Source organism: Chrysochloris asiatica, unplaced genomic scaffold (assembly GCF_000296735.1).
Source record: "Chrysochloris asiatica unplaced genomic scaffold, ChrAsi1.0 scaffold00116, whole genome shotgun sequence".
Taxonomy (NCBI): Eukaryota; Metazoa; Chordata; class Mammalia; order Afrosoricida; family Chrysochloridae; genus Chrysochloris; species Chrysochloris asiatica.
The window spans coordinates 3675484-3689243 of record NW_006408634.1 but is presented as its reverse complement, the minus strand read 5'-3'; the positions used below and the strand labels follow the sequence as shown (position 1 = coordinate 3689243).

The 13760-nt window shown below is 42.7% G+C and overlaps 1 protein-coding gene across 1 annotated transcript in view; it reads right to left on the bottom strand.

Moving 5' to 3' along the window:
* LOC102835350 (zinc finger protein 888-like) overlaps positions 1 to 13760 on the bottom strand; it is a 41497-nt gene that overhangs the window by 13150 nt on the left and 14587 nt on the right. Inside the window, exons 3-6 of the mRNA XM_006868334.1 lie at positions 13501 to 13596; positions 13423 to 13451; positions 7377 to 7695; positions 6657 to 7040 (exon numbers count right to left, since the gene is read on the bottom strand). Coding sequence (XP_006868396.1) covers positions 6657 to 7040; positions 7377 to 7695; positions 13423 to 13451; positions 13501 to 13596 — 828 coding nt within the window. The remainder of the gene's footprint in view (positions 1 to 6656; positions 7041 to 7376; positions 7696 to 13422; positions 13452 to 13500; positions 13597 to 13760) is intronic.

The window sequence follows — 13760 nt, the reverse complement described above, 5'->3', positions numbered from 1 at the left end:
AATTTGAATAATAGTGGTATTAACTGGTCTTTGTTGTTGTTAAGTGCCATCGAGTCAATTCTGACCCATAATGACCCTGTATAGGATTTCCAAGGAGCAGCTGGTGAGCTTGAGCTGCCGACCTTGCAGTTCAAACAGCTTTGCAATCTGGTGCATTTCCCCAGAGCGCCACACCAGGACTCTGGTCTTCTTTGTAGGTGCATGGATATTATCACAGTGCTGTGATATCCAAGACAGCTCTAGATATGTTCTTTTTTATGATGAATGGGATGCTATTCCTCTTCAGTTTGTCATTCACAGCATAGTAAACCATGAGTGTCAGATTCAAAACGGCCAATACAATCCATTTTAGCTAAAGCCTACAATATCGATGTTTGTGGGTTCCATTTCATTTTTGACAATTTCCAATCTTCCTAGATTCATACTTTGTACATTCCATATTCTGATTATCATTGGATGTTTGCAACTGTTTCTTTTCGAGTTGTGCCTCATCAGCAAATGAAGGTCCCGAAGGCTTTACTCCATACTGCGTTAGCATCTTCAGTCAACTCTGAGACAGCTATTTCCCAGTTGTATTTTGAGTGCCTTCCAGCCTGAGGGGCTCATCTCCCGGCACTATATCTGACAATATTCTGGTGTGCTTCAAAATGTTCCAATATTAAGTATTCTGGTGCCAACAGTAGTCCTCTGCTATTCCTAAGGTTTGCAGTGACTAAATATTCAGAAGTAGTCTGTTTCTCCGTCTTCCTAGTCTGTTTTGTCTGGAAGCTCAGCTGAAACCTGTCCACTGTGGGTGACCCTGCTGGTATTTAACATACCTGTAGCAACAACAACAACGACAACACAACCCTGTAGCATAGCTTCCAGAATCACAGCACCACATGATGACAAGTTGACAGATGAGTGGTGGAATGATTGGGTGATACTATGCAAACGAGGCACTTGTGCCTCACCAAGGGGGTTGGAGTGTTTGATAATGTAGATAGGCTTTCTGGAACCCTCTGGGAGTGGTTAACAGTCACGTAAGGTGTATGGAGCCTGTCTCCGTTCTCCAGTGCCGCTGTAACAGAACACCCCAAGTGGATGGCCGTAACAAACAGAAATGTATTCTCTCAATTACTAAGCTAGAAGTCAAATACAGAGTGTCAGTTTGTCTCCTTTCAGCCTCTGTAGGCCCAGCATTTCTTGAAGATCCCCATGCATCTTAGCATCAGGGTGCCCTGGGTCTAGGAACATCCCAGCACAGGAACTCCTGGTCCAAAGGATGCACTCCACTCCTCTCTTTCTTGGCGAAAGAAATAGGTCCTTCTTTCTCTGCTCATTTCTCTCTCCTTTGATCTTTTGTAAGATAATAAGTTGCATACCACACCCCTGGGGATTTCCCTTAATGGATCAGGATCAGGATGGGATTAAGGAATTCTGGCAGTATAAAGGTTAGCAGCAGTTCAAATCCACCAGTTGCTCCCATAAAGATTTAAGGCCTCTGAAACCCCATACAGGGTCGCTGCGAGTCAGAACTCACTTGACTGCACGCCACCATCCCACGCTTAGTCCTCTTATTAGTTTATTACATCAAATCACTTCATGTAGGACCGTCACATAACTGCCACACCACTGAGAATCATGGTCCATGGCACATTTTTGGGGGGACACAATTCAGTCCTTGACAGAAACTTAATGATGGGATTGTCACTTTTGCCGTTACAGTGGTGGTGGTGGTGGTGTGCCGTGGAGTCAGTTCTGACTCATAGTGACCCTGTATAGTGTTTCCGAGGCTATAAATCTTTCCCGGAGCAGAAAACTTCCTCTTTCTCCTTCAGAACCACTGGTAGTTTCAAACTCCTAACCATGAGGTTCTCAGCCCGACTCGTAACCACTACGCTATCAGAGCTCCTTTGCCATTATGTTCGACTTAAATTGAATCATCCCAGAGGAAGCCTAGTGTGGTGCTTGCAGGACAATGGTTCAAGCTCACCAGCCTCTCCTTGGAAACCCTATACAAGAGGCATCAAGGGGCAACATCACATCATACCCCCAAGAATAAGAGATGGGAAGGGAATTCAGCCCTTGAACCTCCCAGGCCCAGCTAGCAGTTGTGGCAGAGAAATGGCAAGTAGAAGGGGGAGAACCAGATGGGCAGGAAACAGCACAGTGGATTTTAGGACAATAAAGCGAGACAGAAGAGTACCCTAAAGACCAAGGCTAATGTGGGGTGCCCCTGGGCTCTTAACAGATGGATCTAAAGAACTTTCTAACACGTGTCTATAACAAGGAAGTGGCCTGAGCAGTTGAGGGCCTGAGAAGAGAGGGGCTAGCAGGCAGGCACAGCTAAATAGAGGCTCTTCTCATCAAAGTGCTGTATGTATCCTGAATCTTTCCCGATCCTGTTACTTTCCTAATTAACCCCTTAGTCACGAGCATTTTCTGTAAATTCTGAGTGGCCATTGCAGGGAACTATCAAACCCAGCAAACTAGAGACCGCCGTGGGAGAGGATAGTGGGTGTTTACATCACCCATCTCTATAAAACCAGCAATCCAAGGAGACACGCACATTCCTTTCTCTGCAGAATCTTTTGTTGGAATTTTGAAATCTGCATCCACTTGCAAAGTCGAGACCAGAGCATACCATTGAACTGCAGCCACTTAACACCATTTCTCTTGTTCTGATGATAACCTTCGAAGTGGGTTAACGCGCTGGACTGCAAAGTCGGTTTGGACTGCAAGGTCAGTGGTTCAAGCTCACCAGTTGTTCCTTGAAAACGCTATACAGGGTTGCTATGGGTTGGAAGCAACTCGACAGCACTGTCCTATATGGTTGCTCCGAGTCTGAATTGACAGCAATGGGTTTGTATGTGGGTATAGATACTTGTATTTGTGCACACATATGTACACACCTATAGCTACCCATACACATATATGCCTACATACATCATTGTTCCTTATGTTCATGTAGTATTTTATTGTATGTGTGTATCACATTTTCCTTAGTATCCATCCAGTGAGGGCATCTGGATTGTTTCTATAGTTTTCCTATTGTGAATAAGGCTGTAATAACCATACATGTGCACATTGGTCCATAGCTCTTAAACCTCACTCCTGTGTGGCACTGTAGGATAAGCACAGGACTTCAAACCACAAGGTCGGCAGTTCAAACCCACCAACTGCTCCTCGGAAACACTGTATAGGGTCGCTACCAGTTGGAATTGACTTTATGGCACTTTAACAATAGGCTCAAACGTCACAATTTTGAGGACGATGCAGGACTGGGCAGTGGTTTGTTTTGTTGTGCGCATGGTTGCTGTGAACTAAAATGGACTCAATGGCACCTAACAAGAAGTGAGACTGCTGGGTACAGGCATTTCTAGTTCTAGTTTTTGTGAAGACATGCCATGCTACTTACCATATCTGTTTTACAGTCAGGGTTCCCAATCTCCCATTATTAACATTTGCTATTTTTTTTTTTTTAAATAGCCATTTTAGCCACAGTGAGATAGTAGCTCATTGTAGTTTAGATTTTCATCAAATGACAGCACTTTACAAAAGCTAGTGGACCACTGAAGTGGGGCTGTAGGACCAGCACTAGACTGCAAACCACAAGGTCGGCAGTTGAACCCACCAGCTGTTTCTTGGAAACCCTACACAGGGTCGCTATGAGTCACAATTGACTGGAGAGCACTTAACATTGGCTAATGCAGTCCTGGTGTGGTGCTGTAGGGTAAGCAGTGGCTACTAACCACAGGCCGATGGTTCAAATCTCCCAGCTGCTCCTTGGAAATCCTACGTAGGGTCACTCACGATGAGTAGGAATTGACTTGTTGGCACCTAACGACAGCAGCTAACGAGGAGCGCAGGGGCCCTGTAGGATGAGCACTGGATTGAAAACCGCAAGGTTGGCAGTTCCAGCCCACCAGCTGCACTGTGCGAGCAAGATGAGGCTTGCTGCTCCTGTAAAGATTTACAGCTTCAGTAACCCTACGAGTTGGGACTGAAAATAGCTCCAACAACTGATAATGAAAGGAGTCCTGGTGGTGCTGTGAGTTAAGCAGAGCAGATAACTGCAAGGTCAGCAGTTCAAACCCACCAGCCACACCATGGGAGCATGTTGCTACCTGCTCTGTTGACATTTACAGACTAGGAAGCCCTCTATAGGAATGCTGTAAGTGAGAACTGACTCCATGGCAGAGGCGTTCACTTGGTTTGGTTTAATGGCTAATGTGGAGCCCAAGTAGCTTAGTGGCTGAGGATTCAGCCTGCTAACTGGAAAGTCAATGGCTCAAGTCCCACCACTCCTTTGTGAAAAAGATGTCAGTTTTATGTCAAGACTTCTAACCTTGGAACCCCAAGAAGCAGTTCTGTTCTTCCACAGGCTCTCCACAAGTTCAAATCAATTCAACAGAAGTTTTTTAAATGGCTAGTGAGAGTGAGCATTTTTCCATTTGTGTGTTGGTTCCCTGAATGCCCTGTTTTGTGAAGGATTATTCATGTTCTTGGCCCATTATTCAATAATAGTTTTCCCAGTCTGAAGACTGTGTTTTCTGTTTTGTTAAACATACACATTTCATTTTTATGAGGTCTCAATCATTTGTCTTCTATTTGTGCATTTGTGGTTGTTAATCTTTTGTTGTTGTTGTTGTTGTTGTGAAGTTCCATGGAGTCGGTTCTGACTCGTAGTGACCCTGCAAAAGTTTCCAAGGCTGTAAATCTTTACGGGAGCAGAACGCCTCATCTTTCTCCCATGGAACAGCTGGTAGTTTACCATAATTTTCTTTCAGGAAAAATTTATGGCTTTAGGTTTAACATTTAGGTCTTTGATGCATTTTGAATTAGTTTTTTGGTATGGTGTGAAGTGGTTCTATGAACACATGAAAAAAGCTCACACAAAAATTGTGCAAAGAAAAAGCCCAGTCATAAATGTGTACAGGAAAAATGCACACATACAAAGTTGCCAACAGAACAATTCTCATATTCACAATATTATAAAAACATTAAACCCTAACTCAAACCCTACTTTGAAACTTCTAGTCTTTTATAGGTAGTTTTAGTTAATAAAGTCCCAACAGATGTATCCATTATTAAAACTGCATGCTGTTGTTGTTTAGTGCCACGCTGGTTCCAACTCAGAGACCCCGTAAAGGGTGTTTGAGGATTTGAACCTCCAACCATTCAGTTAGCAGTCTACAGCGCCACTTCACAACAGAGGGGTCCATAAAACCTGCGTAAATTGGTAAATACACGATTTATTGATATGACGTTGCAATCCCTCTAAGTTCAATGATCTCTCATGGTATACCCAATGTGCTGTCCCTCATTCGCAATGGACAGTGCTATCTGCTGCAAAATTACATAGACAACAGCACATTAATATAGTATATGCAATATAACAACCCTGCCAAGTAGATCTGAAATGTCTGTTGACTTGTGGCTTTCTGAATAAGCTTGTTCCTCAGAAGTACACTAGAAAATGTAATCAAAGGGTAGGGAATCTGAGTTTTAAAAACATGTTTCTAGACACTAGCCACTCCATAAATCATTGTGGGAATGCACTTTATTTACCAATTCTCTGGTTATGGAATGCAGTGTTGGAACCCTAATCCCTGGATGTAATCTGTCTGGGACAGTTTTTTATCAACGGGGCCTTATCAAACTCATAACATTTCTAAAGCTTCTCTACAGTGTGAATTCTCTACATTTAATGAGTTTTGAATTATGGTTAAAGACCTTCCCACATTCAGTGTGTTGTTTGTAATTTTAATCTCTCCAGTATTATGTGATGAGTTCTAAGGATTTCATTGTGATTAAAGCCCTTGTTGTATGTATTCCATTTATATAGTCTCCATCTAGTATGGATTCCTGATAGTTGAGGTTTTGTGTGAAAAGGACTGGGCCTGAATTGTCTGGTTTGGCAGTTAAGATGTGGTAACCAATGCATGATGACAGCTGCTATGAGCAGCCAATTAGAGGAAAGGCATTTTCCTCTGGGGTGTGGCCTGCTTCCAGTATACTGGACAATTGGGCAAAGCTTGTATACTTTTTGCTGAGCCTGGATCCGATTATCTGACCTGTCACCCAACCTCTGGTTCTTTGGACTCAAGCCAGTGACCTGCTGTATTACCTGTCATCTTACCTGCCAACCTTGGGTTCCTCAGCTCTTGCACCTTGGACTTGGAATTTATTCACTTCTATAATGGCGTCAGTTCCTCAATATAAACCTGTCTTCCTTGGTTTTGTTTCACTAGCAAACACAGCGTAAGGTAATTGCCTAGTTATGGCTGTTTGGCGTTTACTGCATTGAAAAAACAAAAACTTTTTTTTTTTTAATTGTCGTTTGGGTGAAATTTTACTGAGCAAATTAAATTTTTGAGTGTTCGATTAATACACTTTTTGTTCCATGACATTGACTGCAATCTTCTCAAGGCAAAAGCTTTCTTTTTTTGGGGGGTTCCCATCTTCATTCACCCTTCTTTCTTACCCTTTCCTACTTTCTGGGCTTTGATTTTGGGAAAATGCTGGTCTTATACGGTTGATTGAATAGTACATCTCCCCCTAGTGTTATTATTCACTTTATAGACCTATTGCTTGACTGAAATCTCCAGTATAAATCTGATTATGTTCCCAAAGGATTGATGGATTATAAAACGTCCTGCCACGTTTGTTACTTTTGTGAGGTTTCTCTCCAGTATGAATTCGCTGATGTTTCAAAAGACCTGATTTTCGGGCAAAAGCCTTACCACATTCTGTACATTTGTAGGGTTTCTCTCCACTGTGAATCTGTTGATGCTCCAAAAGACCTGATTTCCGAGTAAATGCCTTACCACATTCACTACATTTGTAAGGTTTCTCTCCACTGTGAATTCGCTGATGTTCCACAAGTTTTAATCTTTCGGAAAAAGCCTTACCACATTCGATGCATTTGTAAGGACTCTCTCCAGTATGGATGATCTTATGTTTCCGGAAGACTGATCGACTGCTGAAAGTCTTACCACATTCACTGCACTTGTAAGGCTTCTCTCTGCTGTGAATTCGCTGATGCTCCACGAGCCCTGATTTCTGGGTAAAAGCCTTACCACATTCAGCGCATTTGAAAGGTCTCTCTCCAGTATGACACCTCTGATGAGTTCTAAGGCTTGCAGGGTGACTGAAGCCCTTGTCACACATATCACAGGTATATGGCTTTCCTATAATATGGATTCTCTGATGTCTAGTGAGATTTGAGCCCCACTTAAAGGCTTTTCCACATTCGTTACATCTGTACTTTTGCTCTCCGGTATGAATTTTTTTGTGATTCCAGAGGTTTGATGGAGTGCTAAAAGCTCTACCACATTCAGTACATTTGTAAAGTTTCTCTCCACTGTGAATTTGCTGATGTTTCAAAAGACCTGATTTTCGTGTAAAAGCCTTACCACATTCATTACATTCATAGGGTTTCTCGCCACTATGAGTTCGCTGATGTTCCACAAGTGTTGACCGTCCAGAGAAAGCCTTACCACATTCAATACATTGGTAGGGTTTCTCTCTACTGTGAATTGTGTAGTGACTTTTAAGGCTTGAACGCTGAGTAAAGACCTTGCCACACATACTACATTTGTATGGTTTCTCTCCAGTATGGATTCTCTGATGTTTAGTGAGGTTTGAGCTCCAGTTAAAGGTTTTACCACATTCATTACATTTGTAAGGCTTCTCTCTGCTGTGACTTTTCTGGTGTGACATAAATAATGAAGGATGCATGAAAACTTCCCCATACTCATTAGAAATGTTGGTTTGGATACTAGAAGGAATTCTTTGAAGAGATGGAACCAAAGGCCCACTGCTGACAGATGTCTCCACTTTTTCATCCACATGGGACTGAAAGCTTAATCCAACCGTATCTTGAAAATAAGTCATATACTTGTTTCCTGCATCTCTTTTCATATGTCGCTCTCTTCTATCAGTGAAAATTTTGTTATGGGTCATAGGTAGTCTACTGTTAATTCTTTTATCTTCTCCCCACTGACTCTCAGGGCCTTGCAAATTTTCCATAACTTGCACAATGTGAAAATCCTCGATGCTGTGACTTTCATTTCTTCCCAACAGCACTCTCTGGAATAATTCTCCTTTATCAATCATCTCTTTTGCTGATAATTCCTCGATCATACGTGTAGAAAAGATGTCTAAAACATACAAAGAATATAAGTTTCCTATTAATAACAGAAAATATTTTATATCCCAAAGCATAAATTTACACTAGCACGAATTCTTATAACAAAGAGAAGTTTAAAACTTCTCCACTATGGTCTTCCAATGTTCAAGAATACAAAATTCATAGGATTTGAACTGCTGACCTCGCACTTACAGTTTAATGCTTAACACAGTGCAGTACCAGCACTCCTTAACATGATGAAAGCTCTCAGCATTATCAATCAGAATCAAGTCATGTACCGTCTGTGAAACAGACTGTAAAATGCAAGTTCAAGTTGAAGTTAAAAATATCAAACCACTGCATAGGAGTCAAAGTACAACCTTACAGGAATCAAGCCGTGGACTGTTCGTCTCGATCCTTCACTTTCCTTATGAAGTTAGAGGAGGCCATATACAGGCCATATACTGCCCGACACCATTCTTCCATACAATAATCACATCATACATGGGACTCAACATGGATTACTCACGAACATTCCAAAAAAGTCTTCACAACTGGACCAATAAAAAATATACTAAATGACCAGGATACTGATGTTGTCAGGAATTCCAGTCTAGTTGGATCAACAACCAATGCCCAAGGAAGCAGAAGTCAAGAAACCAAAAGACATAGTGCATTGGGAAAAGCTGTATCAAGTGTTAAAGCAAACATCATTTTGACGATTAAGGTGCACCTGACAAGGCCAAGATCTTTTTAATGACCTCATATGCATAGGAACGTTGGACTCTGACAAGGCAAGGTGGAAAAAGAATTGACATGTTTGAATCATGCTGTGCATGCAACACTGAACATACCAGACTACCAAAAGAATGACTCCAACATGGAGGAAATGTGGCCAGAATGGACCTTAGTGAGGATGGCATGCAAACTTTGTGCCCAGCAGGTAGGTGTAAGTCGAGTGTTGTGTGGACTCCAAAGCCTGTGGTAGGTGATCATGCGTTCATTTGGCACTCTGAAGGAAGGTGTCCCTTTAATTTGTGAGCTATGAACTAGCTCCAGGTGGCTAGGGGGCAGAAAGAGGGAGTGCCTTGTGGGTGGACGGTGTCAGAGGGTAAGGAATTATTAGACAACTGGGAATGTGATTAATAGTCACATTTTAGGAATTAGAGTTATATCGATTCATATACACAGAATAAGTAAAAAAGCAACTGCATTATAATACATGAAAAAGTATAAAATGAATGTAGCAATCACTTCAATAGGTAAAAATAAATAAATAAATAAAATGCAGTAGAACTGAAAAATGTAGCCTTGTTCAACATTGTAATTCCTTTCAATACGATGTAGCAAAAGAGTATTTGTTGAAGAAAAATGAACAATGGCACAAAATACTTTGGTCAAAAGGCTCAAAGATCTGAGGTTGTGCACATGGACAATGAACTCCTCATGAGAAACTCCTACCCTAGTGTGAGACAAACAACTAGATTTGGCCTTTTGTCTCTGGGTCCGGACAAAAGTCCTAGGAATTTTCTCCAGCCACAAAGGTGATTTCATTTTCTAAAATAGCCAGGCAACAGCTAAACATGTGCAAATACACTGGGAGCCCCAAAGACCACACCTGGCAAATAATTTCTGGTAGGTTGAGGGGCATGATGCAAGTAATCATCTCTATTTATTGATTCAATAAAGGAGGTACCAATCATGAATATGTAATGAGGTGCAATGAGCAAGAGCCCAGGAACAAAGAAATTCTTGCGTTTCCTGGATTGATCACAGTGTTGTACGTGCCTAATAAACATTGGAAGTTTGGTGTGTGGACCTTCCCTAAAGCAAAACCTCTGACTTTCTTAGTGTATACATCCTTTTGTGGTCATATCAAATTTATTACTGTAAGTTACTTCTTACTGTGGGTTCTGAGTCATTCTAGGGAATGACAGGAACACTGAGCCAGCACAGACCAGCATTTACCTGAAGAAATGAATTCTGACTCGTGTCTATGTTGTTGTTGTTGTTAAGTGCCATCGAGTCGGGTCTGATCCATAGCGACCCTGTACAGGGTTTCCGAGGGTGTAAATCTTTACGGGAGTAGAAAGCCTCATCTTTCTCCCGTGGAGCGGCTGGTAGTTTCGAACCGCTGACCTTAAGGTTCGCAGCCCGATTCGTAACCACTATGCTACCAGAGCTCCTTGACTCGTGTCTATAGACCTGGGAAACTGGAAGGACAGTGTTATTTTAGTTCCAAGCTCTGAACTGGTTTTGGGTGGTTAGCATCTGAGACAGGATGGGGTGACAAACAGCTGAGGAGTGGGACAGTGGAGATGTAGGTTATTTCCATATTTTGGGAAGCAGCTTGAGGTGGATTTTTATTCACGTGCCCAATGAATAAAAATTAAAAGGTGAGACTCAGCACTGTACACCTTGTTGTTGCTAAGTGCGGTCAAGTTGGTTCCAACTCTGAACAACCGTGTAGGGATTCTGAAGCTGCTGTTCACAGAGCCACCACACTCCCTAATATGTACTGATGTCTCGCTTATTAATGACCTCGTTGACATTTTGCATTTATGACAATAGTAAAAAATCTACAGATTTTGCACATTAATGATATTCCTCTAGCAGTAATGAATGCTGAGGTGGGAGGCAAGAGCAACGCTGGCTGTGACGGTTAGGGTTTACGTATCCACTGGACTGGGCCATGGTTCTCAGTGGTTCAGCTGGCGGTTATGTAAATGTTATTACATCTTAATATGTTAGTAAGTGAGGAGTGGGTGTACGTGATCCATGCTGCCACACTGCACGTGAGGGGGCACTGTGCCATTCTACAAACTCTAGAGCCCTCTTGAAGTATAATGGAGGCTTTTGTAGCCACATAAATGGGTTGTTTAGAATTTGGTCAGAAAATGATTGGTTAGGTCACAATCGTGCATCACCAAACAAGCTGAGTCGCTGCAGGTCTACCAGTGAGGTTGCTCAATTCCTGATCTGGCTGGGAGGACCACGCCTTGAGAAGGAATAGAAAGCCCAATGCCACAGAGGGTGAAGGGGTCCTACTATCATCAAGAAGAGTTCAGAGCAGAATGCATCCTTTGGACAGAGGGTCCCTGTGCTGAAAACCACAGAGAATCAGAGAGAGGCAATGGGAGAGAGGACATCCAGAAGAACTGTATTATGGGTCAAGAGCTTTAAGTGAAGTAAAGGCGGCACGAGACAGGGTAAGGCAGATGAAGGAACCAGAAGACTGGTGGGAGGTCTCTGTGGTGGGCTTGCTGTCCCATGGTTAAGGAGAGCTGAGTATTTGGAAGCTGAAGGTTTGCCAGCAAAACTAAAGAACGGTAACACTTGTCCAATCAGAGCAGAGTCCCAGGAAGGCTATGAAATAGTACGGCCAAGAACAGGACATCACATGACGTGCCTCAGAGAAGAGCAGCCTGCTTGTGTATGGCCTAGAGCAGCTGAGAGAGCTCTCCTAGTTGATGAACTGTATCCCGGCCTTTCGAGTTGTTCACGTGACTTCCAAGTTGATCCATATCCCAAGTTGTAACAAGTCACTTCACCAACAAATGAGTATTGTCTGAGTTCTCTATGGCCACAGCAATGAACTGTCAAACCCAGCAGAGAAGCAGAGTGGGAGAAATAGTGAGCAAGTCAGAGTGGAGGTATACCTGACCTCCACATCATGGGAATTGGCTTTATGCTGGTTCTGAGTTTCACCTTCTTCCTGCACGAAGACTGGGCTTGACACTGGAGCACATACTTAGAAGCCATTTTGTTCTCTTGTAACACTTTCTGTATCGGAATCCTGAGACATGCTGATCACATGACTCATTCATTTAAGGAAGTACTTCTGTATTTACCAGTCTAATACGCGGGGACTTCAAAAAGTTTGTGGAAAAATGGAATTGATAGGTAATGGAATTTTCCCACAAACTTTTTGAAGCCTCCTCATATGACATGTACTAATAAAAATTTAGGAATTTTCTGTGACCCAGGGCAATCTTCCTCCTGAGGGAAGTCCAACTCAACTTGTCTGTTACTCAAGGGTACGCTGTCCCAGCAGAAAGAGGAAGGCATGTTTCACTCTTTAGAAACTTCAAGATGCAATACTCAGTTTCAGGAAAAATTATAAACTTAGAAGAACACAAATCCAAGAAAAGCCAAGATTTTCAACACCACTAGTCTATTACTAGTGATGGTGGTGATGTGCAGTGGAGTCGGTTCTGACTCATAGCGACCCTGTTACAGGGTTTCCGAGGTTGTAAATCTTTACAGGAACAGAGAGTCTCAACTTTCTCCTGTGGAACAGTTGGTAGTTTCGGGCTGCTGACCTTGAGGTTAGCAGCCTGGTTCGTAACGACTACGCTTGTCGATATAGAGCACGCAAACAGGAGGCAAACACAAGACATGGAAGTAAACTAGGAAGGACACTGGATTGGATGGGGGCCCTGAGAAGGTGCTATTTGTTCTACCCATCAACTTAAACTGAGAACGTGAAGGAAAAGGTTTCCATGAAGGCCTAGGGTTAAAAAACAAAAAGTGGATCTTTTGTCCCGTATCTTTAGAGTACTGCTGACTAAAGAAACTCAGAAGTTCGACACCCCCTCTCCTATTATACAGAATCCTGAAGTATAGAGAAGCAGGAGTCTAGAAATCCCAGAGGGGCCTGAACACTCAGAGGTCTAGAGAAAGTCCTATAACATTTCCTGGGGCATCATCTGCAATGGAAAAGGCAGTAATGCTTTGCTATCTCATGCAAAGGAAGGTCTTCAATGAGCATCGAATCTGGACAGATGCTTCCAAAGGAGGCCTCAGCTATGAGGTCTATGAGGTCATTTATAGAAGGAAAAACCAAGGAGGCACAAACAGCCCTTTCAAACAGCCTTCCTTGTTCCTATCAAAATCATGGTACCAAAGACGTCACAGTGACCAGACAACAGCATGTCTGCTGGAGCTGCAGCACTGCTAAGGACATGCTTTACACATGTGAAGAGTGCCGTGTGTGGAGAGCAGAAGAGAACAGGGGAGACATTCTTCCTTCGATTGCTCACAGCAAATAAATGTGTGGGAGAGTTTTCCCAAAATACATGTATGTGTTAGTGTGACTTCTTTAACCAGCTGACATTTTACCTAATCCCATGGTGGAATAAAGATGTCTTTGTTATGTTCATGAGACAGTGGTCAGTGTGTCTCAAGTCAATCACGTTTTCAGGCCCAGAACAAAGCCATATGCTGTATGAAGACCACCAAGAATCTGAGGAGCAGAAGCTGAAGAGAGACAATGACCTTCACTTAGAGCCAACAGAAAGCCTCACCTGCATGCTGGGCGTCTGCTCTAGCAGCTCTGAGAAACGAGGGCACCTATGTTGACATCTTCGGACATTCCCACCTACCTGGGTGTTCTGCTAGTTCGGTGGTCTTCTCTACTGCCCAGAACTCTGTCTCTTTCTTCAAAATGGAGACAATATTTGTCCCAGAAGGAGGGATTCCTGCGTATCAGAAGAAGGGAACATGTGTTGTAGCTCTTGCAGAATACAATCTAAGATACTTGCTCCAAGCAGAACATGACAGTTTTCTCTAGAAAAGGATTTCAAACATTCATCCACAGACTGTTTTCCTTTGGAATACCTAGAACGCATTAAATACCTAGCTA